Raw genomic sequence first — 27,246 nt, forward strand, 5'->3', positions numbered from 1 at the left:
ATTCCAAATACTTGGACGAAATTGATGTAATATTAAAGAAAAATAATTTAAAATTTTATTATGCCATCCTTCTACTATATTAATTATAGGTAAACCTATTATGCAACATAGAGTTAAAAATATTATTCGTGTTTGCACGTTGACTTTTTTAAGACATTCCAATTTTTATGAGGGTCATGAGCTTATAAATTATAAAAGTTTATACTCATATCTCACTTTAAAATTTTATAGAAAAGGCAACTTTCAAACACATAAAATATTCCTAACTTTAAGTTTCATCATAGATAAATCAATCAAATACTAAAGCCAATTGTATGAAATTGATACTGCTGAACGCAAATTCACTATGTTGCACGTGGATCAGTGATATAAAACAAATATAGTAATGCTGACATTCTCTTAAGTATAGTTATAGCGTAAAAAAATATTACTTTGAAATATTTTGTAGTGAAAATGTTATGTTTTATAAGTAGGTAGACTAATCCCTCAAATTTGCTCCGATAGTTTGCTGCTATTACTTATAGTAGTATAGTAATTTAAACCTAGTCTTTTAAGTAGATATAATCATTAGGATTAAAGTTGAACGTAAAAAAATTATTATTCAACAATCAGTAATTGATAGTAATTTGTAAAAATATATTTCGGTTTAGAATAAAAAAAAATTATACATAATATGGTAAATAAGAAAACCAACTTAAAAAATATTATTTTGGGGGTATTGAAAAACACTCGAAAAGGCTAAGCCCCGTAAGTGCCTTCCGTTTATGATTCTAGGCAACACGACAATATATAATATTGATACTAGACAGAGTCACAGAGACAAATAAAAATGAAAATCTAAAAACAACGCGAGGTACATAGGTTCACGTGTAGATACCCGAGAACATGATAATATTATATTATACAAAAACCATAAAGCGAATTTTCTCTGGTAAGGAATTCAAAATTTACCCCGTACGACTGATTCCTATATTATATTATTCGAATTATTATTATTATTTTACGTGTGCGGCGTATCTACTACAGTGCACGCCTTTGCCATTTATGATGTTTGACCGACCGGAAGTTATTTTAATATTCAGTATCGCTCAGGAATGCCTTTGTACCGCACGGAATTACACGCGATTCGGTTCCTTGTTTGTCAAATTGTATCATAACCGCTGCAGTTCTGCTGCGTATTGTTATGTATTATTATTATTATTATTATTATTATTATACTGTTGTAATAATATTATTATTTCGCTGAGTATGAAGGCTAACCAAAAGTTTATGTACACAATCGCAGTGGACCGCCGCCACAGCCGTCACTGGTCATCAGCGGCGGACGGACAACGACTATATAATAATAATATAATATGTATGCGTGTGTATACGGTGTGTGCTACAGTGATTAATGTCTTTTCGGCTATCCTTTTAATAACACGTCACGCGGAGGATAGGACGACATTATTGTATTCGCGTAAGAGTTGACATTTGTAAAAGGGCTTTTCTGATGGTTTACGGTAGCGGTGTAGGAAAAAAAAAACACTAGAAAATGTCCCTTTCGATTTTTAATAACAGAATAAAAGTAATTTATCAAGATACCAATAATAAACAAAAAAATAATAATAGGTGTAAAAAATGTTTTGATTGATAATTCATGTAAAAAAAAAAAAAATGTATAATAATACACATTATTATTTTTATAAAACTTGCAAAACATTGTGTACGGTGTACCTAGTGTCTATATAGGTATATAGGTACGATGGAGAAAAAAAAATCATATCACGATTGTTATCCTCGTTTGGGCATGTGGGTCATTCGCTATGGATGGCACGGACGGATATATCTGTATGGGCAAATCCCACACCATTGTCTCGATGTCTACGTGTTCCGGGCCTGTCCAGCAAGTGCCCTCCTTGGTTTCGTCCAATCGTTCGCCGGAAGTTTTCGTACTGGTTACGAATTCAAAGTGAAGCCTCCATTTCACGCATACTAAACAATATATTTTATATCATGACATAATAATTATTTAATAAACAACGCGCGTAATTAATCAATTTCTATACCCATATTCTAAAGACTTAATCAAAAGCTGCGTGATTATATTTTGGATAGTGTTTGCTTACCGCATATATAAACATAACCAATATTAAAAATAAAAACTTACCCTTACCAATAATTAAATGTATGTATATATCTATGATAATAATATTGGATATAATTATAGGTGTATGCGAGAATGAACGTCCACTATTACACGACTATCTATATATCTTTTAACTGTAAAGTTGTAATTAGCTTTACAAGGGAGGGTATAAAAATATTTTCCCATTGGAATATTTTCTAAAACATATTATACAGAGAGGATTGGCTGTGTAGATATAAACGAACTTAAATCATTATTTGTTAGCTTTTGGAACTATAATTTATCTCGAAACTGTTTTTTCCGAGGTTTAGGTGGGGTTGGCTCTTGCCTCTTAGCTTTTCCTACTTAATAACTCGAGTTAACAATATGCGCCTCGAAAAATACGGATATTACGTAATCATTAAATATTTAATTACCCAGGAGTGTACTAAAGGCCGGGGTTACGTTCAGTGGTATAGCCAGCTGTAAAAACGATTTCAAAGTATTGGCACAAAACTGATGTTGTGTGTTGTATGAAACGATAGATACGTTGTCCTTTCTAGGCCTCGGACTGGCTGCTATAAAGTCTTTATTGACGGCTTCTTCGCATTGCAAGCTCACAGTGAACTGTATGAACAAAATTAAATCATATAATATTATTATGGTTGTTTAAAAGATTTTAATTGTGATAATATTTTTTTATTTAGAGATCGCCACGTAACTAATGTATGTTGCATGAATTAAAAATATGAACGCTCGTTATATTAAAGCGGGTAATGTAGGCATTTATATTAAATTTATCTAATATTAGGAAAAATAATAGATATGAGCAGGGGTGAGTAATATCATTCTTAGAATGATTCGATCTTGAGCAAAGTGAGGCGATTAAAATATACCTGTATATACGAGTATATGCACACACGGAGTATATGCACACACGTTATACATATTTGATAAAAAAATTTTATTTTTTTATATCTACCTACGTATTATAACATAAAAGGTTTATGATACATTTCCATACTTATAACATATATTTTAAACGACATCTAGACAAATACAGGAAATTTAATGATGAGAGTCAAGATTAACATTAAACATACATATATTTTTTATATCCACAAAACAACTCTTAATTACTCTTAAAAATTATGATAATTACGTCAACATTTTGATGATTAATATTGCAAACTAGATTTTTTTATACTTACAATATGATTAAGTAGTAAAATAAACAATGTTTTTTTTTTTAAAAAAGCTATTAGTGTCATATCTTGTAAATTAATTTAATAAATTACAAAGATAATACTTAATAAAATTAATAACTACATTATTGCTAATAACTAAAAAAATTAAAAAATCATGAACAAGTTAATAAGAAATTTATTGGTTTTATAATTATGTGGGTCTTCTTTTTTTATAGTTAGTATTTTAGTGAGTGCTTTTTTGAAAAGAAGGAAATAATCCATACTTAGTTTAATTTATATATATATATATATATATATATATACGAAATTAAGTAGGTAGATATTTATTATAATATGATACGTAATTTTAATTAATTTCCAATAATTTTTTTGAAGGCTGTAAAAACTATCAAACTGACACAATTTAAATTATAATATATTAGTTTTCTTACTAAATATATTGTTTTCAGACTATTAGACATTCGTCGTTGGTTGTTAGAACTAAGTTAATAATTATATTATTTTCCAGTAAAGTATATTTTTAGTCATCTACTGTTTAAATATTAATAGTTTATAAATAATAAGCTATTGATAAAAAATTTTATATTTCAGAATATTATACTCTTATTAAAAATCATTCAAGTAAACTTAAGTACAAATGCTAAAATATTTGATTCTTCGGATTTGCTTGTATTTTAAAATTTTTTAAAACATTTTATTAATAGGTAAAATAGGTCTTATGCTCAGATAATCGCAAGGATACGGCCTAATAAAAGACTATCATGTATTAATCATAATATAGTTAATTTAGTAATTTTAAATTATGTAAAATGCATTTATTTATAGGTATATTATAATTTCATATTTTTATTAAACTTAAATTAAGTTTTAATATAGAAAAAATATTGAAATTTATAATTGAATTACTTAATATTAATCATGAAATAATGTTGATGTTTGATTCTTAGCATAATACGCTCTACTAAATTTAAATATTTTCATGATTTTGTAAATATTTTGTTGTATTTGTTACAAAAATAATGACCACGGCATTACTTGTCAAAAATGTGTTTAAATAGGGTTTAGGAGATGAAAAATTGTTGTAAGGGGAATAATAATACGGCTGCATTCATAAACGAGCCATTTACAAAACTGTCAAGAACCAAATTAAATAATAAAATTATTTTATGGTTTTAGTGAATATATGGAGGTTGTTGAAAATTGAAAATCAATAATGTACATAATTATAACCAAAATGTAAAGCAATGTACCCAAAATTAATGGCTTTTATTTAACTATTATAATCATTTTACATTATTATAGATATTTAATCACGAACCAGATAAACCACATAATACGCGTTTGATCGCATTGAAACCAAAAGTTCAACAAATCCTATTATATGTATATAGTTTGCTTTAAAGTCAACCTAATTAGTGAATGTCATTAGTGTGGAATCTCTATTTATGATAACGTAATATTTATATATTCAGTTTAAAATTAAAAATATTATAAATAGAAATATAAAATACAGACATTTGGTACTAGTTATAATTAAGGCTAGGGACTTCATATCTTAAAAATTCTTAAAATATGTATATATTTGTGTACTAAATATGCCTTTAGAATATGCTGCACAATTACTTAAATATACATTAAACATTTTAATTACGGTATGTATTAGAAAAATATTTTCATTAGTAAAAATATTAATTTATGTATTTTGTTAAAATTTAAAAAATATAGATACATGTATGCAATATAAAAAAATTAATGATGCGTGCTGATATTTAACTTATCATTAAGGTTACCTAGTATGACTTTCAACCAACTTTAACTTAACAAAGACTACGAAACAATATTGATTTCTCAATTAAAATCACTGATATCACCGATTTTTTGTCGTTTATATATCGTGTGAATAGATAAAATAATATTAAGGGTAAGTACATAATTTATACTATAAATAGTATTGCAGACAAGGAAAATACACGGTATACACTAATTTAATCAAAAATTATTTTAGGTTTATATTTAATTTTTTCTTGTAGCTAATTTAAAGAAAAATTTAAAATTAATTTAAAAAAAATATATAAAAAGGGTACAAAACGTACAATACGCAAAAAAGAAATACTTAATTCCTGGTAAAAACTCTATTGTATTATAACTATAAATTTGAAATAAATTATAAATAAAAGCATTTAAAAATTTTTTTGCAATTATTACTAAATGTTTGGCACATTTGAGTGCTTATAAATATATATTAAATTGAATCTGTAACTATACTTTTAAATAATTATATGTAAATGGGTGTAGATAAATAATCTACTTACTTTATCTAGTGGTAAGTATTTTTTTCTCTGGGCATGAAGATACATTCTCATAATAATTTTTTTATCTTGTTTATTGAAGCTTTCAAATATTTATAATATTTAACTACACTATTATTAACCTTATAAATATAACAAACATAAATAAATAAATAAATATTAAGTAAGTATTTGCAAGACTTTAGAACTAATTGATAAGTCAAGCATAGTGGATTTCAACCTTTTTAAAAAGATGCCACATGTTATCTTTCACTAAATGTTTAGTATACAACAAGTCTTACCAATGTATAATGTTTAGTTAAACTAAAAAATTAAACAAATTCTAAACTTTCAGTATACCGTTTAAAAACCACTTTAATCTAACATCAAGAAAGCAATGTAAAAATATACTGATCTACTTATATTTCAACCAATTAGTTATATTGGTACTCATGTTGTAGTATGCTACCTATCAAAATTTGTATTGTATTCTATTTACTAATTAAATATTAATAACAATTTATTAAACTAAAATTTACTGTATGTATTGCTAAAAATCATTATTATCAAGTATGTTAAAATTATATAATTGTTTGACATAATACATATAATATGTAGGTTTTATGACATCTCAGAAAAAGTAAGTTAGGTATTGTTGTCTTGGTAGATTTTTACTAGTTACTATAATAGGTATTAGAGTATTTTTTTTTTATCTTAAATTTCGGCAACTAAGGTCATTAGTTGTGAGAGGAGGATATGGAAGGTTTGAGAGTTTTTGTAGGGGATTATGGAATATGTGCCTGCCATAGATATGTCACTAAGAAATCAGTTGGTCACCTATTCGAGATCTAGCAATACCAGCCGATGCTTGACTGAGATCAACCACCACGCCACACCAGGCCAATATTATAGTAGGTATGGTATAACCATTTATGTTATTAATATTAATGACTCAAGTCCCAAGCACTTTCAAAAACAAAATACAATATAATATAAGAATATGACAAGTATGTCATATTTTCTAGTTAAAATTAACCAGTAGCATTATACCAACAGCAGGTAACATACTACACGAGGACTATTATATTATGTATACAATATTGATTTATTTAATTTCTTATTAATACTTATAACTTATAAGCTTAGATTTGCAAGAAGAACATTTTAATTTAATTCATTAGAAAATTTTTTTTTTTTTTAATTGATATACCTTATGTAATACAGAAAATAATTTTATAATTTTATAATTGTAAGGCATCACATTTTTTAGACTTTAAAATAGTAACATTTTCCTGAACTATCGTGTCAAAAACTCACTTAACATATATAACTATATTCCATATTATTTAATGCCTATTTTTTATTTTTTATTTTTAATTAATTTAAGTTAATGTTTTTTGAATAATTGTTTATAATATCTAAGAATGGGTTGCACCATTTAAGCAAATAATAATATGTTCTTGCAAAGAAAAAATTGTATATGATTAACAATTAGTTTTATAGATACTTACTTTCTGAGAAAAATTATAAATGTAAATGCTTGAGCTAACATTAAGTTTGTCTTCAATCAAAATTTAATGAAATTCTCCTACTTTCCTAAGATAATTTATATATATATATATATACAAGGCATTAAATTATTGATTGGTTTTATAAACTTTTAGATTTAATGATGGAAAATTAAAAAAAAAAACTATTATCAAGCTTTATTTTCTTTAAAGTTAATCATAATCATTTCAAAATATTATTGATTTTATAACCCTAATAAAAATAGTTAACTAAAACATTTATAGTACATAGATTTAGTTAAGTAAAAATATTTAGCACACACCTAAAGAATAAATAAAAATATTATATTTTTCAATAAAATAATAATAAATACCTACCTCAATACAAGATACATCAGTTTGTTCAAAATCAAAAGTTCCAACTATATCTTCACCAAGTCTGTAAGCTTGTTTGAATAAACAAAATCGAGCAACTTTCCCTCGAGAGTTAGTTATATTGTAAAAATTAGGACTTCGTTTAGCAGTTATATTCTATAAAAATTTAAATAAACAATACAAATATTAAAAAAAGCAATTCACTTATTTCAGTTTTGTATTTGAATTTAATTATTATCAATTTTAAGATTGAATTGTTATTTTTATATTTAGTCTTAAATACATACTTGGAGAACTTGTAGAGCCATGTCACATTCTTCGTGTTTATATTGAGATTCTAAAAATGGATTACTTGGAGATAAATCAATACTATTCTCACATGTCACTCCTTCCGTAAGTCCTATAACACCAACATAGATAAATTAATGAATAAGTCATGAATAAATATTTGTTTATTTTATAAAAATTACCATGTATGACTACAACACGTATTGGTACTCTCAATAATTTAATTGGACTATTTAAACGTTGCATACCAACGGTAATTTTGTAAGCATATTTAACTAAATGTCCTTTATATGATGGTGGTGCATCATTAGGCAATGTGTCACTATATAAATCTAAAAAAAAATAATTACGTATTAAACAGAATAATTGTTTAAAAGTAATTATACAAAATAGGGTTAACTTTAAAAAAATGTTTTTAATTTTATATTGCCTTAAATTTTTTCACCAATATAAGGTGATCCACTTAATTTTTAAATTAAAAAACTATCTTTATATCATTTCTTAATCTGAAGAAAAATATTTTTCTAAAAATTTTGATGTATGCCTATACAAATAATAGACAATGAATAAATATTTTTGTAGTAATTGTCAAAAATAAAATAAAACAGATATTAACACTATATTATATAATATTATATTATTAATATATTAAATTTAACAATGGTATTTATAAGAGTACTGATATTTTATCTCCCCACCATTCATACGATATAATATTATTTAAGAAATGTTTACTTTTTTTTTTTAAATTCAGGAGCTTATTCACAAAATGACGAGAGAATAAGGGGTTTAGCCGAATTAGGTAACAAAAAACATGGAATAACAGATAGAAATATTTTATATTTGTACATGGTGAAATGATATGTATAAAATAATTTTATAACTATTATTTTTATTATTATCAATTATTTAAAAAAAGCTTAACATTTTTAGTTAATATTAAAGTGTTAAATAAACTCATTATTTTATATTTATATGATGTCTTTATTATTATGGATGGTGAGGAGATAACAAACCTGAGTGGTAGGACTATAAACTTTTTACTCACTCGAATAAGATTATAATTAATTAGTATTTTTATAATATATTTATAATAGTTAGATAAAAAAATATTAGTTAAATAAACTAATATTAGTAATTTAGAAAATAGGTCATAGTTCTTTAATTATTTCAATTGAAAGTTAAGAAATATAATATCAAACTATTGATTCAATAATTAAATTTATATATTATTTTATTACTTACATGATTTATTTTCACCAGGAGACAATCCAACATCACAAAATAAAATTTTTGGTTTTGTAGATAAAACAACATGACCATTATCTGTTAAACAGGGAGCAAATGAAGTTTCGGAATTTCCTAAATATTTCTCATCTTTAGTAACACACATTACCGATGGAAAATTAATGTTGTCATTGGTTAAACACAAACAATTGATTTGCACACTGGCCCATGCTAAGTTTTCCAAAACATCACTGAAAATGTAATATTATTAATAAAAACATTAAAAAAAAATGTGTTATATATAATATTATGACTGAAGAGGAAAACAAACAAATTTATCATATTATTTTTTTAAAGTAAATACTTAATAAATATTAGTATTTACCTATAAATGTGTCAAAATTAGTTTTAATCATAAAACAATAATTTATTAAATATTAATATTTAGGTAGGTATCTTACATTGACCTAGTTATAGATTAAGCAAAACCATAACAGTCATAAATTCTTACCTATTACTTTGGCTTCGAGAATCTGATGGTAACGGTGGATGGGTAAATGTTATACAACATCCAATTTTACTTCCTGGCATAAATATAGGGCCACCAATAAGTTTAGCTGATACCTCAATCATTTCACTGCTTTTTACTGGATTGAATAAGCTTAAATAAATTAAAGTTGTATCAAGACTTTAGATGATTACTGTTTTTATGACATATGAATGTATAAAAGATCATTTGTAAATATTAAAAAATATATTTTAAAAATACTTAAAAAAAATCATGATTATAATAATTTATTGAACAATATTCAAAAAAATTTAAATATTAAATTATACACATTTTCTTGTCACTAATTTACTATCACATATTTATCATTTTATATTTTATCAATCTTTCATTTTTGTTGATACGAGTTATCAGAAATCAGAATTACCTCGAATGGTGTAACCGGGGATGCTAGAGAACTGACAAATATCCTGTTCTTTAATTTAAATTTGAATTCTATTGACTTTTTGATTCTATATTTTAAAATTCGATTACAAAGTAGTATTTGAATCTCGGTTTTTATTAATTTAATTAAAGTGCAATTTATTAGAATATTTTTAAATTTTATATTATACAATTTCAAGTATGTTAAGTTTTAGTAAATGTTTATGTGGTATAGGCACAAAGTTGAGTCCCAATTTTACAATTGGCAAAGTAATATTACCACGTTAAATTTGTTATAATTTATAGTGTTTAGTTTAAGAAATATTTTCATTTATTACCTATGCTGTAGACGTTGCTATTGAAATCCAAACAACTATCTATTACTCACCAACCATCCATTCACAAAACATCCATATCGTCAAATTTAAATGTAAGTAAAACACTATTATGGTAACTATTTCATTTATTTTATAAAGCTTAATAAACTTTGAGATGGATAAAGATAAATTTTTATTTTTTATTAATAATTGTATGAGTTGTATTACAAAAATATTTTAATTGTGAACTATATTAATGTGATATTGTTATACTAGAGAATATACTAAATCTTTTATCATGATTAATTCTATTACAGTTGAGTTTGTGGAAGAAATCATTTAGTAACGTTCATAAAGTAGAAACCGATCCAAAATATGTTGGTTATTGGTTTCTTGGTTGCAGTGGAATGGTTTTTGTAGCTGTTGCTTTGGGTGGAATCACCAGGCTAACAGAGTCTGGACTATCTATGGTTAGTTGGAAACTTTTGGGTGAAAAACTGCCTACTACTCAGACTCAGTGGTTGGAAGAATTTAATAAATATCAACAATATCCTGAATTCAAAATGTCAGTGAAATCATCTAAACTATTTGAAAAGAAATTAACTGTGAAATTTATTTTAGGAAAAATTCTTCTATGACTATAGAAGAGTTTAAATGGATATGGTGGATGGAGTATGCACATAGGACTTGGGGACGATGCATAGGTGCAGCATTTTTTATTCCTATGGCTGGCTTCTGGTTAACTCGGAAATTCAGTCGCACTACTAAAATACATTCTATGATTTGTTCCGTATTGTTAGCAGGACAAGTATGACATTATTACATTATTCTATAAATATTTAACTTTATTAAATTTCAATTAGAGTTGAGATTTAAATGTATTTATCATAATAATATTAAAACTATTGAGTTTAGTCTTATATTTAAAATTGCAAAAAATAACAAAAATATTGAAGTTTTTCATTAAAAATCTTAGTTGTATACTGGAAACTTATTCAAATAGTTGCTCACACTGTGTTCAAAAATTCAAGAACAAACCCAATAACTATGTTGTAATTTTTTAAATATTTAATATATAACAGGATTATTATAAAAATATATATACAATTTAGAATAAGAAATAGTCTTTGAATTTTTTCATCTATTTTGCAGACATAATATGTGGTAGAAAAATCTTATAAAATAATCGTATTTTAAGATAGATCATTCAAATGTGTGTTATAAAGTTTTTAAGCGATGTATAATGTTTGAAGTTACAAGATATGTAAAATATAAGACTTAGCAGTTTGAAAACCTCATATAATATTTCTACATTCCTTATAGGTAAAAGGATTTTTAAAATAAAATCAAGATTATTGATTATTATTGTTGTATGTGATGGATGTATTATTATTTTTATAATCAAAAGACACAGAAGAGTGTAAACAAGTGAAAGTAATTATAGAGCATTTTGAAATTTTTAAGAAAATCTTAAATGACATGCCCCAGGCAATCAATCTGTCAGATTCTCTTGAAGAAGGTAACAGTGGGAGATTAAGTTGCTATGCAAATAAAGATTCATATTATCGACAAACATTAGGAATTTCGGCATGATGGAGCATTAAAGGAATACAATTTATGTATAAAACAAATAGGAAAAGATAGCCAAGCATCTTGAGGAACACCTAATGTCTGGATAAACATTGTAATGATAAATCAAGGTCCAACACATAAATATATCTATTTATGATGTAGAACTGTTGGTTATTTAACACATATGCCAAAAAATTGAAAATTTTTATTTGTAAGGATTAATTTAATTGATAAAATGCTTTAGAAAAGTCAGTATAAATTGTATCAACTTGGTCATTTTGCATGAATGAAGAACTTATGTAATGATTTTTACAAGATTGGGTATAGAAGTAGAACAATCTGAATAAAACTCATGTTGTTCTACATTGAAGATGTGATTGAAAGTTGGGCAGATGTCAGATAGAGTTAAGTATGATTTGTTTAAATACTTTTGAAAGATGATAAAGAATCAGAGACCCTTTTTTAAAAATATGTAATAAAATCAATAGTGCTGCAAGTAAAATCCCTGCAATAAGTGATATTTTGAAAAATAAATACATTTTCATGTATTTTCATTGGGGCCTACAGATTTGTCATTGTGAAGATTGAGAATTGCTTACATCATCAATTAAGAACTGAATATTACTAAAAAGAGAGTAGTTAATAATGGAGAATTTTAGTGATGAGGAAGGTGGAGATTTGTGTATGGTATAAAACCAAAGAACAATTTTTAGAGAAAAGATTAGCAGCTGCAGTTGGACTTGCATTGCATGAGCCCTCGAAATTAATATATAAATATACTTATATAGTTATATGTATACATTGTTTATAAACCCAAGTGTAGCGTGCCTAGTTTCTGTTGTTTCATTCATAAGTTCGAAATGATTGTTGAGTCAATTATACTTTTAAAACAATTGTTTATTAATTTAATTTAAGTATAAAAGTGCTTGTGATGATGACGTGTGGCATGTAAGTACTTCAATAGCTCTAATATTTCTGTCTATGCTGTGCTAGGGGCTTCCTTATATGTGACGTACCTATTCTGCTTCTCCCAGACCTTAAGTCAATGATTTGGTCATGGCTTGCTATTGAACTCGTGTTTACATATTTAATGCATTAAGATTTGCAATAAGCCCGAGGATTCACAACTATTATGAAATATTGTATTTTTTCATTATACATAGTTCTTAAAATTTGGTAGTCCATCATATTCATTAATAACAAGTATGATAAAAATAGTAGTTCAACTAATTTAAAACTGTTTTGATGTATAAAAAATAATAATCTAAGTATTATTACTTTAATATAACTATTACAACAATAAAAAATAAATCAAATCTATAAGAAGATTAAACAATAAACATGTATAAATTGTTGTTATTAGAATACATAATATTATTCTGCAAGAACATAGGTACTTAGTGTTTAAATATAACCATTAAAAGTGATTTTATAATTGCTGATTTAAAGTTATAAACCTGTAATAAAATAAGTCATTTATAAAATCATTTAATTATATTTACTATATTTATAAGCTGGTTTTAATTTTTTTTTATTGATTAACTAAATATAGTTGTTGTTTATTTCTACTTTTATTTTAGGGTTTGATGGGATGGTATATGGTTAAATCTGGTCTAGAAAATAGATTTGACAAGCCTACAGATGTTCCACGAGTATCGCAGTATAGATTGGCTTCCCATTTGGGTTTAGCATTTGTGTTGTATTCATTTCTTCTAACAAACTCATTACGTATCCTTCTACCAGTTACAGTAACTGGATTTGTTACTAAAAAGTTTGTGGGACTGGCAATGGCAGCTAAAGGATTAGTTTTTTTAACTGCTATGTCTGGTATGTAAAATAAGTAATTTAAACTTATTTATTATTAAATTGGAGTGTGCATATTAAATAGAGATTATTTATACTACTTTATAATCAAATAATTGTAAAATGTATATATTTTAAGCTTATAAATAGTGTATTTTATTAATACAATTTTATATAAAAATTTACCCAATACACTGATTGTAATAAATCTCTAAACTAAAATAATAAATTTATATATTAATTATCCTATCCATTTAACGTTTAGGTGCATTTGTTGCTGGATTAGATGCTGGATTAGTTTACAATTCTTTTCCAAAAATGGGTGACAAATGGATACCAGATGATATATTACAAATAGAACCCGTACTTAGTAACTTTACAGAGAATCCTACCACAGTGCAATTTGACCACAGAATATTGGTAAATTATAACATATTTATATATATATATAAAAAAAAAATTAACTTGTTATTTTGATGTCATATTGTAGGGAATAAGTACTGTTTCAATTCTGTCAGCTTTATATGTTATGTCTCGTAAAAGTAAGCTGCCGCCAAGAGCTAAGACAGCTGCTACTGCTTTAGCAGTATTTTCATGGTGTCAAGTAATAATTAATTTAAAATTTATAAAATTATGAAAAAATATTATTATAACTGTTAATTAAAATTTTCTTATTTTAGATGGGGTTAGGAATTTCTACACTTCTTACTTATGTTCCGGTTTCCTTAGCTGCTGCTCATCAGTCAGGTTCACTTACATTACTTTCACTTGCACTATGGCTTGTACATGAACTTAAAACATTACCTAAAGTATAGATTATTATATTATTTTTTGTGTAATATTAGATTAAAATTAAGAGTAAGTATTTATAATTGAATAAATCTTTGTTTTTATAAAATTATTTATACTTATGTTATTTATTTAAAAACATTGTTGTGTTTGTTTATAGAAATATTATTATTATTATTTTTTTTTTTCTATGTTATTTAATCTTCAAAAATAGTATGAATAGTAGTACACCATTGCTTTTTTTTTAAATATTAAAAATTGATTGTGTAACAGTGATATGAATACAGAGAAGAGAAATCAATCAATTATTAAGAATTAAAAAATGTGTAAATTTGTACACATGGTTAAATTGTAAAATAAAATAGTTTATATAATTTGATATAATTAATTTGGTAGGTGATAGATAAAATTAAGTCAGTTAAATATTAAAAATAAATAGTAGTCAAACAAATATTTATTTATATCATGTAACGTTGGAAATATCAATAACTTAAATAATAATAAACATTTTCAATGCATAAAAATAATTTTCCAACTTTAGAGAACAAAAGGAAATAAAATGGGAAAGGTAAGAAAATATAACTTTTAAAAATATTAATAGTGTTTATTAAAAAATAACCTTTAGAAAAAAGATATAAAAAAGAAGTCTAAAAAAACACGTGTGAAATCAAAAGTAGTTAAACCAAAACTGCCTTTACCACCTCCACCACCACCTCCATCACCACCACCATCACAAGGTGAGTTCATATGGATTCATATTGGACAAACTGGTGTTCAAGTAGGATTAGCATGCTGGGAATTGTTTTGTCTTGAACATGGAATCAATCTAGATGGAACAGTTAGAGAACTAACTACAAATTCTACATCAATGTTTTCTTTATCCCAAGAAAATTCCTATGTACCTAGGGCTTTGATTGTAGACACTGAACCTTCAGTTATAGGTTGGTAATTAATCATAGAGAATTCTGGTGCAGTTTTAATAAAGTTGCTTGCTAATAAATTGTTAATTTTCAGATGTTTTGAAACGTGAACGTTTCCAAAAGTTGTTTTCTGATGAGAATATGATATCTGGGAAAGAAAGTGCAGCGAGTAACTATGCTGTTGGTTTTTATGGAGTTGGCAAGATACTTGCATCAAAAGTTATGGATCAACTGGCGCGTTTAGCAGAAGATTGTAACTCATTACAGGGTATTGCTGTAATTAGATCAATAAGTGGTGGTACTGGCTCTGGAATGGGTTCAAGGATCATTGAAACTATTAAAAACACATATCCCAACAAAACAATTATTGACTTAAACATTTGCTCTTCATCAGAGGTTTGTTTTCATTATCATTTACAACAAAATAGTTTTGTAAACATTATTACTCACTTAATTAAATTTTTACAGTTTTCAAATATTATTGTGGAACCATATAACACTGCCTTAGCAACTCATCATGTCTTAGATTTAGTCAATTGTTCTTTACTCTTTGATAACAAGTCAATCTATGATATATGTGGTTCTAAATTAGATGTACTTACACCTACTTATACAAACATAAATAGTATTGTAGCACTAGTATGTATTATAATGATGTACGTGAGACTTGATTACTAAATATTACAATATTAGGTTACATCAGGAATTACTTCATCACTCCGTTTTGAGGGTTCAATGACAAGTAATATTTCTAAGTTGTTAAGCGATCTAATACCTCAGCCCCGATTGCATTTTCCATTAATTTCATATGCTCCCATCACAAACTGTGTCGGAAGTATTTCATCATCTTGTACACAATCAGCTGTAATGAGCTTTGACAGTGATTATCAAATGATCAAAATTGATCCTACACTAGGCAAATATTTGTCAATCTGTATGATGTTCCGGGGGAATTTAAGACCAACTAACATCAATACAACCATTGCTTTTCTTCAAAGAGATCATTCTATTCCTGTGACACCGAATCTGAACTCTCCACTGTTCAAGGTGAATATGAAAAATTTCAATATTAATTGAGTTTTTTTTTTGAATAAATTGTTCTTTTTTATTTTAGTTTGGGCTATGCAATCTACTTCCTATTACTGTGCCAGATAGTGGAATATTGGCGGCCTCTACAGCAACAACAACATTGTGTAACAATACAGTTATTAAGCAGTATTGGATGAACACAATGAAGAATTATAGTAAATTGTTGACCAAAAGAGTATTTTTACATCATTATACGGTAGAGGGCATGGATGAAGCAACTTTTGATATAACCAATGGAAATATTTTAAAATTAATAGCAGAATATGAAGAAATTGAAAATTCTCAATATTTGAATAAAGTTGCTTTGTAAATTCAATGTTTGTATAATATGTTGTAAATAATACATTAAATGTATTAATTATTATTTGTATTTATTATAATTTAGATGAATTTTATTTATCATTCATCATCAAGTATATTTTTGATATGCGTATAAATATTTTTAATTGTAGTTAATAGTTTAATAATATCATAAATCAGCCAACATACTAGTACAGATTTTAATAAGTCAATTAATTCTAATACTAAAGTGAACTATACTTTGTCTAGTAAAAGAATATGCTATAATTCAACAAAAATGTGTTCTAAAATACTTCTCTAAGTGATACCCTACCATTGTGAACTAATCTAATGGCTGGTTATTCCGTGGGGATATCCAATATGCAGAATCAGCATGTTCTGTCATTGGATTGAGTAGGTACTCAATACATAGGAATAATATTATTGAAATTGTCATAGCGTGAGAAAAAATAAAAATAATAGTGTGATGACATTCATTTGATGTTGTGAATATTATTTCATATTAAATGAGTAGTTATATTTGCAATATGATAACTATTAGTTTACACTTGAACATAATAATGTATTGCCATTAAGTAAAAATTATGTGTATTGGTTTTCAGATTTTCTTAATTCTTTTAAATGTTTTATTACACAAATGATTATATTATTTACTTATTTATTAGTTCAATTAATGTTTAATTATTGCAAGTATTTAAGGTATTTATCTGTAAAATTACCTAATGTATCTTGGCTTAAAAGATCAAAATTCTACATATCAATGGTAAATTTATGAAAATAATCGAAATTAAAAAAAAAGTATAGTATATTTTTCATATTATGAAAGGTAAATAATATTATTTAATCAATTTATATTCTAATGATTAAAATAATATGATGGATGTATTTTTTTATGGTTTCATAAAAACAATAAATATTACCTAATATGAATTTAAACCATAGATACTTAAAAAAAATGTTTTATGTCTCATTCTAGACTTAATAAAGCCAAGTTTATTATTTTTATGAAAATATGATGATATCTAATCACGGTTATTGTTTGTAAACACTTACATTTTTGAAAGGTTAATATTTTATGCAGATGGTTCATATAAGTATTTAACCTGGTAAATATTATTCAATAAATTAAATATTATGAATTTCTAGTTTCCTAAAATGAATCGAAAAAAATAATGTATAATAAGATTTTTGGTAAAGTATTATTTTCTAGGTAGGTACCTACCTATTTACAACATAAATTTATTTAAAAAAAAAAAAAAAAACTATTTTAATTGGATTAGATTTTTATGAGTATTCTATCTATAGCTGTTTTTAAACAATAGGTATGTACTTGACAGATATTTCTGACTGATTACAATACTCGTATACTATTAGTGTATTTGTAATGATAACTACTAGGTACCTATTTAGTAGATAAATTACTTGAGATAATACTATTTAAATTAATTTTATTAAATTATATTAAACACCTATATGACTATATATAATTGTGTTTCGACAGTTGTGTATTACATGATAATATGAGTAATCAAATTACGCTTCGTTTATATAATTATTGTAAATAATGTAAATGGATATCTTACCTGTCTAATTTTCTATATGCATGTGCAACTATAATAGTAGGTAGTGTACGGGGCAAGTACCTACTTACTTAAATTTTATTTACCATCATAAGAAGCATATATTAGTGATTTATGTTAATAATTTGTAATTATGATAAGTAATAAATTATTATCTAATGAGTAGAGGTAGTCTATCTAATTATTACAATAACTAATTTCAAATAATTAAATGAAACTACAACCTAATTGATTCTTAGTTGTAATAGGGTTGTTTCACTCCATCTTTAGTATAATTGTTTTGTTTTTATTTTTAAGAGGTCCAAGGAAAATTGAAAATTTATTATCAAATATTTCGGCTTTATTGGACATGTCCTTGGTCAGTACATATTTATTTATCTGTTTGGTTGAGATTAGCTTAACTTAATTATTAGGTACCTACGTAATATGTTTTATTAGTAGGTAGGTACTATATATATATTAAGTAAAGTATTGGTTTTTTTTTTATAATACCTACCTATTTGATTATAATTTATAATTATGTATTTATTTGAATTTGTACTGTATGGAATTCCATTAAATGTTAGATACATAGAATTAGATCAACACTATGATGTTAATCTGGATCGAAATTCATAGGTATTATAAAATTCAATTTACTAATAAGTAATAACTAATGACTGATGAGTATCTAATTATGATTTATTAAAATGTGTATTGTAATATCACAGAATATATTACAATATTAATCTTTTTTGTGGTAATATATTGTATATTAAAATATATTTTTATTGGTAAGTATTAAGTAAATCAAATTGTGTAATATTTGAAATAACTATTAGGTACCTATCTTGATAGGTTAATACACCATTTTTATTATTAGATTTACCGCGTATAGATGCACAATTATTATTAGTTATTACTCTACACTGACATTTTACGGATGGTAAGTTATAATAGTAGCAAATAGGTAGGTAGGTAACCAAGTGGATAAAGTAAATTCCATGAATTTAAATATGTAAATCCCACCGATATCTAGGTACTTTATTTTTTTACTTTAAAAATATTTAAATTCTAATGGTACCTACGTAGTTTGGATCTAAAAAACGGGCGCATATGTAGATTTCACCGATGGCAAAATTCACAGATTACAACTATTTTTAGTAATTACCTATAGATCACGTCCATCAACTATTGACTGTATTATCTAAACATCTCAACAACTGATAAATGTCATATCGCTGTACGAACGTGTTAAATAAAATATGTATTTACATACACAGGCACATTTTGACTTTTAGGTAATTACATAGGTAATGTTAATTATTGATTATTATAATATAGTTTTTTTGCTAATCTTATATTGATATTTTTTTATATATTAAATTTTAACTTGTTAGTAATCACTAGTTAATCGTTATTGAGATCGTTATATTTATTTAAACTTGTAGCATTGTGTGAATTCTATACGATGTATAGTCGTGTAGACATCACAAAGTCAAAAAAAAAAAAAAAAAAAAAAATGATTAAGCGTATCAGACTAAATTTAACCCATCTTTTGTTTCAAATAACGAAAACGTAAGACCTCATTGCAGCCAGCTATGATTGAATCGCTGGGATTTCAAGTTATTCCACGTTTACCCTATAGCCCAGATTTGGCCTCATGCAGTTTTTATTTTGTTTCCTAAGCTTAAAGAACATCTCAAGGGTAAAATATTCAACTCTGATGAAAAAGTTAAAGCTGAAGTGAAACGACGATTCAACGCTCAAACTGATGAATTTTATTTGAACGGAATTTGTTGATTAATAAAGCGTTGACAAATATGAAATGTATTGCCGTAGCAGGTAGTTACCTATATTGAAAAATAATATGTACCTATAAAAAAGATCATTGCATTTATATTCATATATTAAATTTATTATTCTATATATAATAGTTTTAAAGCTACACGTTAAGAGGAATTACTTATAAGCCCGCTCTCGGAATATTAATTTTATTTAAGGTAAAAAAAAAAAAAAAGAAAATCTGTGGAATTTACATTTTTTTTTGATGTTAAATGAGTAGGTACCTACCGGTGGAATTTATATTAAAAAAGGTTTAAAAAGGTCACAATCAGTAGAATTTGTATGCGCCCAACCAAGCATAGTAGGCAGCAAGTAGCCCACAAGTCCAGAAGGTGGGTACTTAAGTACCTTACAATAAGATTTTTGCGTGACAAACTCCAGTGAATGTATAATTATGTAACCTACAGGTTTATATTAATTGGCATTTACCTAATCTATTAAAAATGTATGGTACCATATTTTGAATGAATATAGTAGGTATACACGTCACCTAGCCTAACCCTACAGTGTTTTTCAACCTTTGTGTTATGAAAATACACTACTTGGGTATTAAAATATTTCTTTGCAACACATAATTAAAAAAAAAGAATAATGGTTAATATTTAATTTTAATTATTAATGTTAACTTAAAAGTAAAAAAGAAAAATTACAACATAAAAAACAATGATAAGTGTCGATGATACAGATAACTTCTTTTTAATTATCACAGAAGTTATATTAAATTTACTTATTAATTTTTGTAAATCGTGACAAAAATGTACATTTTGTGTCATTTGATATACTTTGCTACATATTTTGCTTATTTGGCGACGCACTAGTGTGTCGCGATACACTTGTTGAGAAAAACTGTGGTACGTATTTGATTGTTTTCAAGACATACTTTGATATTTACTAGATACATGCATAGGCGTCGACTTCATGGGTGCAATTGCCCCCGTACTTAGATTTAAAGGGGAGTATCCCCCCCGTACTTCAATTATAGCGAAGGTAAAACGTAAAAATGTATGTTGCTTTAAGCTTTTGTATACCTTTGGACTTATGCAAGATAGGAAATATGTTTAAAAATAAGTGTTGGACAAGAAAAAATAGTTTTGAACTGAAGTGACTATAATTTTAAATAATATTTTTTTAAATAAAATTTAGTTAAAAAAATTGTATTTTCATATAAAAATTTTTTTTTTTTTTAGTTTCAACTGAAGCAGTTAATAAAAATAATTAAAATAATATCCTTTTACAGTAGTTTAAGTTTTTTTTTTTTGCTCCCGTGCTAACTGCTAATATCTAAAAATCGTGGCCTACGGGTATATATATTTTTTAGAGTTTGTAAGGTCATAAACATCATTGCTCTAGTTAGATATATGTAGTCTCTAATCTTTGTAACTTAGCACTGAAACTTCATAATCTGTTTCTACTTGAAATGTATGACTATAGTCTTGGATTGTGTGTGAACAATGTTTATCTCGGTAAAACGCTTTAAAATGTAAAACAAGATTCATCATAAATTACTTATTCTTATAAAGTAGGTAATTTAAAATAATAGAAAATACATAGACATTTTTTTATAAACGTTTGAACTTGAAATTTTAAAGAACACGAAAATGTGCAAATTATTTTGTAGGTATACCTAGGTATCAATGATATTTTTAATTTCAATACTTAAGACTTTAAATTTAATACAAGCTTCTTCTAAAACTTTATTTACAGCAATTAAAAATTATTAAATACTTATTTACACAACACACATATACACATATGAGTGTAGTATGAGCATTTTTTTTTTTATATATATAAGCGTTTGGAGTTAAACATTTTAATTTTGACAATACTATTAATAATTAAAACAAAAATAACGATATTATTTATTTTACTGTGAAGAATTCTGTAGCTATTATATGCATTACTTTTCACCTATAATACGTAGAGATAAATATTGTACAATGAGATTTTCGAAATATATCTAAATGAATAGAATATCTAAAGAACCTATAAAGTTAGATTTGATCGCGGATATTGACTTTTAATATTTTTTTTAAATTTAAATGAGTTACCTAACATAATTATTATTGCATTTAACTTTATTCAATGACAAGATATTATATTAAGCTGAGCATGCACGAGGGAGGGACTAATGTGGTTAAACCCTTTGCTCCTTTAACAGTAACTGATGGTAATTCACAATATGATGTCATTTTATATTTTTTAGATAAATAATGAATTCTCTTATTTTAATTATCTATGAAATTTAATTTTTGATATCATTTTTAACTGATAAATTCAAACATCTAGTGATAATTAGGCAGTTATTATTATCATTGAAATAATTTTTGGTGGAAATACTAAATAATAAATGTACCACCTACTTAATTATAATAAACTTGTGAAAGTTTTTACAATACACTTACCAAAAAACCTTGTAAAATGGACATTATACTTCAACAATTAATATTACAAAATTATAAATTATTACGAATTCTGTACATTCTCTATACAAAAAATGTATGAATGCATTTATGTTTTAGTTTTCGGCATTTTTTTTGTCAAAGTTTTCCTTAAGAATTCTGAACATTTTATAACAAACATAATGCTATTGAAATATAAATGTTACTAAGTTAAATTTACTTGGGAAGGATTTTACAAGCAAAGTAAATGGCTTTTTTTTTTAGTTAAATGGGCTGGCCAAAGTTTTTGTTTGTCTCTTTAAAACTGCAATGACTCCATTATGCATCTTTCAAGTATTTAATAAAATATTTTATCAATTTCCTCTTTCTTATTGAATGCTTTTGAGCACACAACTGGATATGTATACTTAAAATCTTGAAATTTACTTTGCAGCAGATTGAGTTTCTAGGTTTTTAATAATTATTTTTCTCAATCCAATAGCTGCAGATAATGCCTAGGTATATGAGTATAGGATTTTTCCTGCGCAAAACATTAAGCATAATTATTGTTTGATTCTGGAATTTTTTTTCGAATTTGTTTATATTTATTAATGTTAGCCCATTGAGTTTCTCTTCAGCCATTGTTGATTAAAAATTATCGCATGAGCTTTTAAATTTCAACAAGTTTATCACATAATATAATACAGAGAATAGATCCTTATAAGATTGTCCATATATTTTTGTTGAGTAGTTTTCAAAATTTATTAAACAATATGACGGTATAAAGTACAAATATTTGTAACTAATAAAAGCACATATAGCAGTTATTGTACATATTTCCAAAAAAAAAAAATTGTGAACCATTGTTCATCGTTCTATGAACTTACTCTCCAAAATTAACGAAAGGAGGATTTTATACAAAAGTATTACAATACCTCCTTGTTATCTATTGTTTATTTTATGAAAATCTGTTTTACTTCTTTCATAAGCTGACCTTTGAATTCCTCTAAATACATCTGGGCGAGACAGAGTCCAATTTATTTGCAATATTCGTGCAATGTTATACACTTATACATAATTAGCGTTGACTATTGATATCAGATAATTAAACGATTTTCTAGATAAGTATTTCTGTGTAACATAAAATATGCATTAGTATATAAATAAAGTTAAAAAATATCATGATTATAATAGATATAATTATAATTTATAATTTTCTTAATTATCTAAAACAAAATTAAGATAGCTAAAATCGACTTATTTTTACATACCTATGATATCTATCTACATTTGGCGGTTTTAATAAATTAAAAAAAAGTTTTATATTATTTAATAGTGCCACATGAGTTCAATTTTTAATTTGTTTATTGTTTCCGTTCAGCATTTAAACATTATAAGTTTAAAAACATGATTTTTGAGAACAAGAATTTTAAAATATTCTACTTTTTGAAATTTAATATTTTTTTTCTGAATGACCTAAGCTAAAAAAAAGAAAATTATTTAAATTTTATTATTTTAGATTTTGTGGTTTTTTGTGTATTTTGGAGGTGACACTATTTACTTTATTTTTATGATTAAATTGAATCCAAATTTAGTATATTGTATTGAAATTAATTTGTTTAAACTTTTTTTATTTATTTATAAATGAATTTATTTTTTGATACATATTCAATAAAGTATAAGATAATATTATGAATAAGTATGAACAAAATCTTTCGCAATTACATAATTTTATTTTTTATGAATGCATATTATTAAAAACAAATTTTAACAATATATTAAAAAAGATAACATAAATCATAATATCAATTTAAAAAAAATCGGATGAAGTAGTCTCTCAAAAGTGGGTATGTAATGTAATAAGCTACTGCTTATTATGGAGTGAGTACCACACCATTGAATTGATCTTTTATATTTGAATTCAATAATAAATCATACTTACCTAGATGAAAAATATTCTGAGCGGAGATACTGTGTCAAGCTTTATTTCTAAGGATATTTTTTACTTATTTATACTTTTATGCGTAATTTATTTTTATAATAAAATGCATTAGTAACGAATTTGATTCTAATGTTTAAATTGTCTTGAACTTTTCTTATTATCATGATATTTTGTAAACAAAGCCAACACGAACCGACAAACTGCCACTTGGAAATATAATAATAATAATAGTTTTTTTTTTGTTTTTCTTTAAGTCAAGTGATTTATTTTGGTTTTTTTTTATATCTCTGTATGATTTGAGTATATTATCAAGAATGTAGTCCTATAAGTACATTATGTTGTTTTCCAAACTTAGTTATTTAATTTTTAAGTTATACTCGTATAATATATTATTATGGTATAAAATGTGTAATATCTATTACAATATTATCGACAATATAGTGACCATTATAATATGTGGATTTGGGTCGCACCGCCGTCAGGTGACATTAAATTAAGAATTTTGATCCATTAGCTTGTACAAATATAGTAGATAGCGTATTCACATATTAGCATATTTTTTACCTTGAAAATGGATACAATAGTAATAATTATAGTGCAAAGATTCGTTTCAACCAGCAAACTAGGGTGGTGCGTATAAAAAAACAAAGGAAATTAAATTAATTATCTTATTTCGTATATTTTAATATTTATTATAAGTAAGCATTAATACTTCATAGATTATTACGTCATATTATATTAATGTAATTGTTTTTAAAACTTTTAAGAGTTTTAATTTATTTCCTTGTCATTAATATTGTGTGAAATAATTTTACACCAAAATCAAAATAAATAAATAAATAAATAACTTGATTTTAAATTTTTGATATAATATAATTTTTTTTACTCCAAATTATTATTATCATTATTTACCCACTTCACTATTGTTTTATTTTAGTAATTTTTGAAATTTATTGTACATTATTTTTAATTCTACGTATTGTACAATTAAGTATTAGCAGTCATACTTATTCACGAGAAGTTATTAAATGGACGGCCTGTGTCTAATATTATAGATACTTAAATAAGTTAAAACTTACTTATTTTTCAATTATTACATAACTACCTATATGGTATTCGTATAAAAAATAGTACGCAGTGTTGATTATCAAAATATTTAATGTTTGTTTTTTTCTTGTATTAAGTAATTATTAATCAAAAATCAATTTTAGTAAATACGGAAATGAAACTTTTTAATGGCTTTGTATTAGGAGTATTTTACCTGTACACCATCTGACTAATCTGATTAGAGCCCATTCGATCTATTTAAGAGTAAAAGAGACTAGCGATTATATTTGGTCCCTATCTGAGCACGGTATCAGTGGCTATAGTAAGTAAAGTAGGTAAGTAAATAAACATATATATGTTACAGACATTAGGGAATACTTAGTAATGGGGTCCTACTCAAGAAATTTGAATCACAAATACATTTTCATGTAATATTTTTTATTCAATTTATTATTACAAAAAATTGTATAATAATAATATAAATGATATTCGATTATAGCTACTATTTTTATCGTTCTAATAATGGGGAATCTATAGTTAATTAATAGTTTAATAATAAAAATAAATTTATAAGTAGGTATAGCGTTTTTCCCACAGTTAATTATAAAATTTTAAATAATCACAATTGTACTAAACATTATTAATAATAAAAATAAATGATATTAGTAAACTTATTTTTTGTTTTTCCATTAATATTATGTAATAATGAATATTATTTCCGTTAATATTATATAATTATTAGAAATAATTTATGAGAATTATTCTATAAAAATGTTTTATTGGTTCATATTGCCTATACAGGATCACTTTGCTGTAACATACAGATGTACGTATTCTTTTCAATTAAGATGTTGAAGTTCATGTATATAATTCAAAAGTTGTAACATAGGTATTAAGATTTTTTGTTACTATTTTAACATCATAATAAGTTACTTAAAAATATTTAAATATAAATGTTCTAACGATAGAAAATAGGTAGGTATATTTACTTTTATTTAATGAGTTTTAAAAACCAACATGAAAGATATAACGTTTTGTAGTGAGCGGAATTGCTAGTGATCTAGATTATATTGTATGGTGTAGTAAACTAATTTATTAACTTTATTTATTTATTTCTGTTGAAATCAAAATAGTTGTTTATTAATCAAAACAAAAGTTTAAAATGTTATCATACAAATCATTTGTATGAAAGTAGATGCTTTGGATTAAACAACTATGGTTGGTAGTAGGTAGATATTTATATTTGAAAATGTTACATTGAAGTATAACATCGAGTATACATCCTCGATCCTAATACATGTTATTTTTGTTACTATTTTCCTAGATTAAAAGTTCTACTAATGACCCTACCCTTTAATCTTTATCATATGTAAATGTTGTTTTAGTATCTGTGAATAGATATGTCAGAAATGTTTGATGTGCACTATTCACAGTACATTGGGAATTTCACTGAAAATTGCAAGAGAACTTGTAATGTTTCAACGATATACAATTTTTTAATATATTTCTTAGTATCTAACCAATCTAATCGTTGACCTGATTACAATAACATTTTGTTTTTGTAGAATTGAAAATTCCTAAACCAGACATAGATAATGTGATAGATAAAGAGAATACAGTCCATGATCCTTTGGTCAACTATAGTTTAAATATATTTAGTTTAAAATAGTACAACGTATCTGTTTATATCCTTGCTAACATTCCATAGAAATTCGTATCGTGAAATAACATATTCAATTTGTTTGTAATAAAT

The 27,246-nt window shown here is 25.2% G+C and overlaps 3 protein-coding genes across 3 annotated transcripts; 2 read left to right on the top strand and 1 right to left on the bottom strand.

Annotated features, from left to right (window-relative positions):
• Window positions 1–1,619: 1,619 nt before the first annotated feature.
• Window positions 1,620–9,799, bottom strand: LOC112594018 (RAB6A-GEF complex partner protein 2). Its single transcript, XM_025338608.1, has 7 exons — window positions 9,513–9,799; window positions 9,020–9,252; window positions 7,957–8,106; window positions 7,774–7,886; window positions 7,490–7,642; window positions 2,545–2,734; window positions 1,620–1,974 (listed from the first exon to the last, which is right to left on the bottom strand). The coding sequence occupies exons 1-7, from the start codon at window positions 9,632–9,634 to the stop codon at window positions 1,760–1,762; spliced, it is 1,176 nt and encodes a 391-aa protein (XP_025194393.1). The 5' UTR covers window positions 9,635–9,799; the 3' UTR covers window positions 1,620–1,759.
• A 143-nt stretch (window positions 9,800–9,942) lies between these two features.
• Window positions 9,943–14,481, top strand: LOC112594025 (cytochrome c oxidase assembly protein COX15 homolog). Its single transcript, XM_025338615.1, has 8 exons — window positions 9,943–10,202; window positions 10,282–10,362; window positions 10,567–10,814; window positions 10,871–11,057; window positions 13,402–13,648; window positions 13,890–14,044; window positions 14,115–14,228; window positions 14,305–14,481. The coding sequence occupies exons 1-8, from the start codon at window positions 10,134–10,136 to the stop codon at window positions 14,437–14,439; spliced, it is 1,236 nt and encodes a 411-aa protein (XP_025194400.1). The 5' UTR covers window positions 9,943–10,133; the 3' UTR covers window positions 14,440–14,481.
• Window positions 14,482–14,971: 490 nt separating this feature from the next.
• LOC112594000 (tubulin alpha-2 chain-like) lies at window positions 14,972–16,732 on the top strand. The gene is made up of 6 exons (XM_025338588.1): window positions 14,972–14,981; window positions 15,039–15,354; window positions 15,428–15,729; window positions 15,802–15,972; window positions 16,027–16,380; window positions 16,448–16,732. Exons 1-6 carry the CDS (start codon window positions 14,973–14,975, stop codon window positions 16,730–16,732), a joined length of 1,437 nt encoding a protein of 478 aa, XP_025194373.1. The 5' UTR covers window position 14,972.
• Window positions 16,733–27,246: the final 10,514 nt, after the last annotated feature.

The sequence above is a fragment of the Melanaphis sacchari genome, unplaced genomic scaffold (genome assembly GCF_002803265.2).
Source record: "Melanaphis sacchari strain LSU unplaced genomic scaffold, SCAv2.0 Contig21_pilon_pilon, whole genome shotgun sequence".
NCBI lineage: Eukaryota > Metazoa > Arthropoda > Insecta > Hemiptera > Aphididae > Melanaphis > Melanaphis sacchari.

Bases quoted from the DNA above. Each gene is read 5' to 3' on its own strand.
- LOC112594018 (XM_025338608.1), bottom strand. From the start codon at position 9,634: ATGATTGAGGTATCAGCTAAACTTATTGGTGGCCCTATATTTATGCCA. The intron at 7,643-7,773 runs GTATGTATTTAA...AAATTTTTATAG, and splicing joins TGGCTCTACAAGTTCTCCAA to AATATAACTGCTAAACGAAG. The intron at 1,975-2,544 runs GTAATTAAATAT...TATATTGTTTAG, and splicing joins GGCCTTTAGTACACTCCTGG to TATGCGTGAAATGGAGGCTT.
- LOC112594000 (XM_025338588.1), top strand. The intron at 15,730-15,801 runs GTTTGTTTTCAT...AAATTTTTACAG, and splicing joins ACATTTGCTCTTCATCAGAG to TTTTCAAATATTATTGTGGA. The intron at 15,973-16,026 runs GTATGTATTATA...TTACAATATTAG, and splicing joins TAAATAGTATTGTAGCACTA to GTTACATCAGGAATTACTTC.
- LOC112594025 (XM_025338615.1), top strand. From the start codon at position 10,134: ATGTTAAGTTTTAGTAAATGTTTATGTGGTATAGGCACAAAGTTGAGT. The intron at 10,815-10,870 runs GTCAGTGAAATC...AATTTATTTTAG, and splicing joins CAATATCCTGAATTCAAAAT to GAAAAATTCTTCTATGACTA. The intron at 14,045-14,114 runs GTAAATTATAAC...GTCATATTGTAG, and splicing joins AATTTGACCACAGAATATTG to GGAATAAGTACTGTTTCAAT.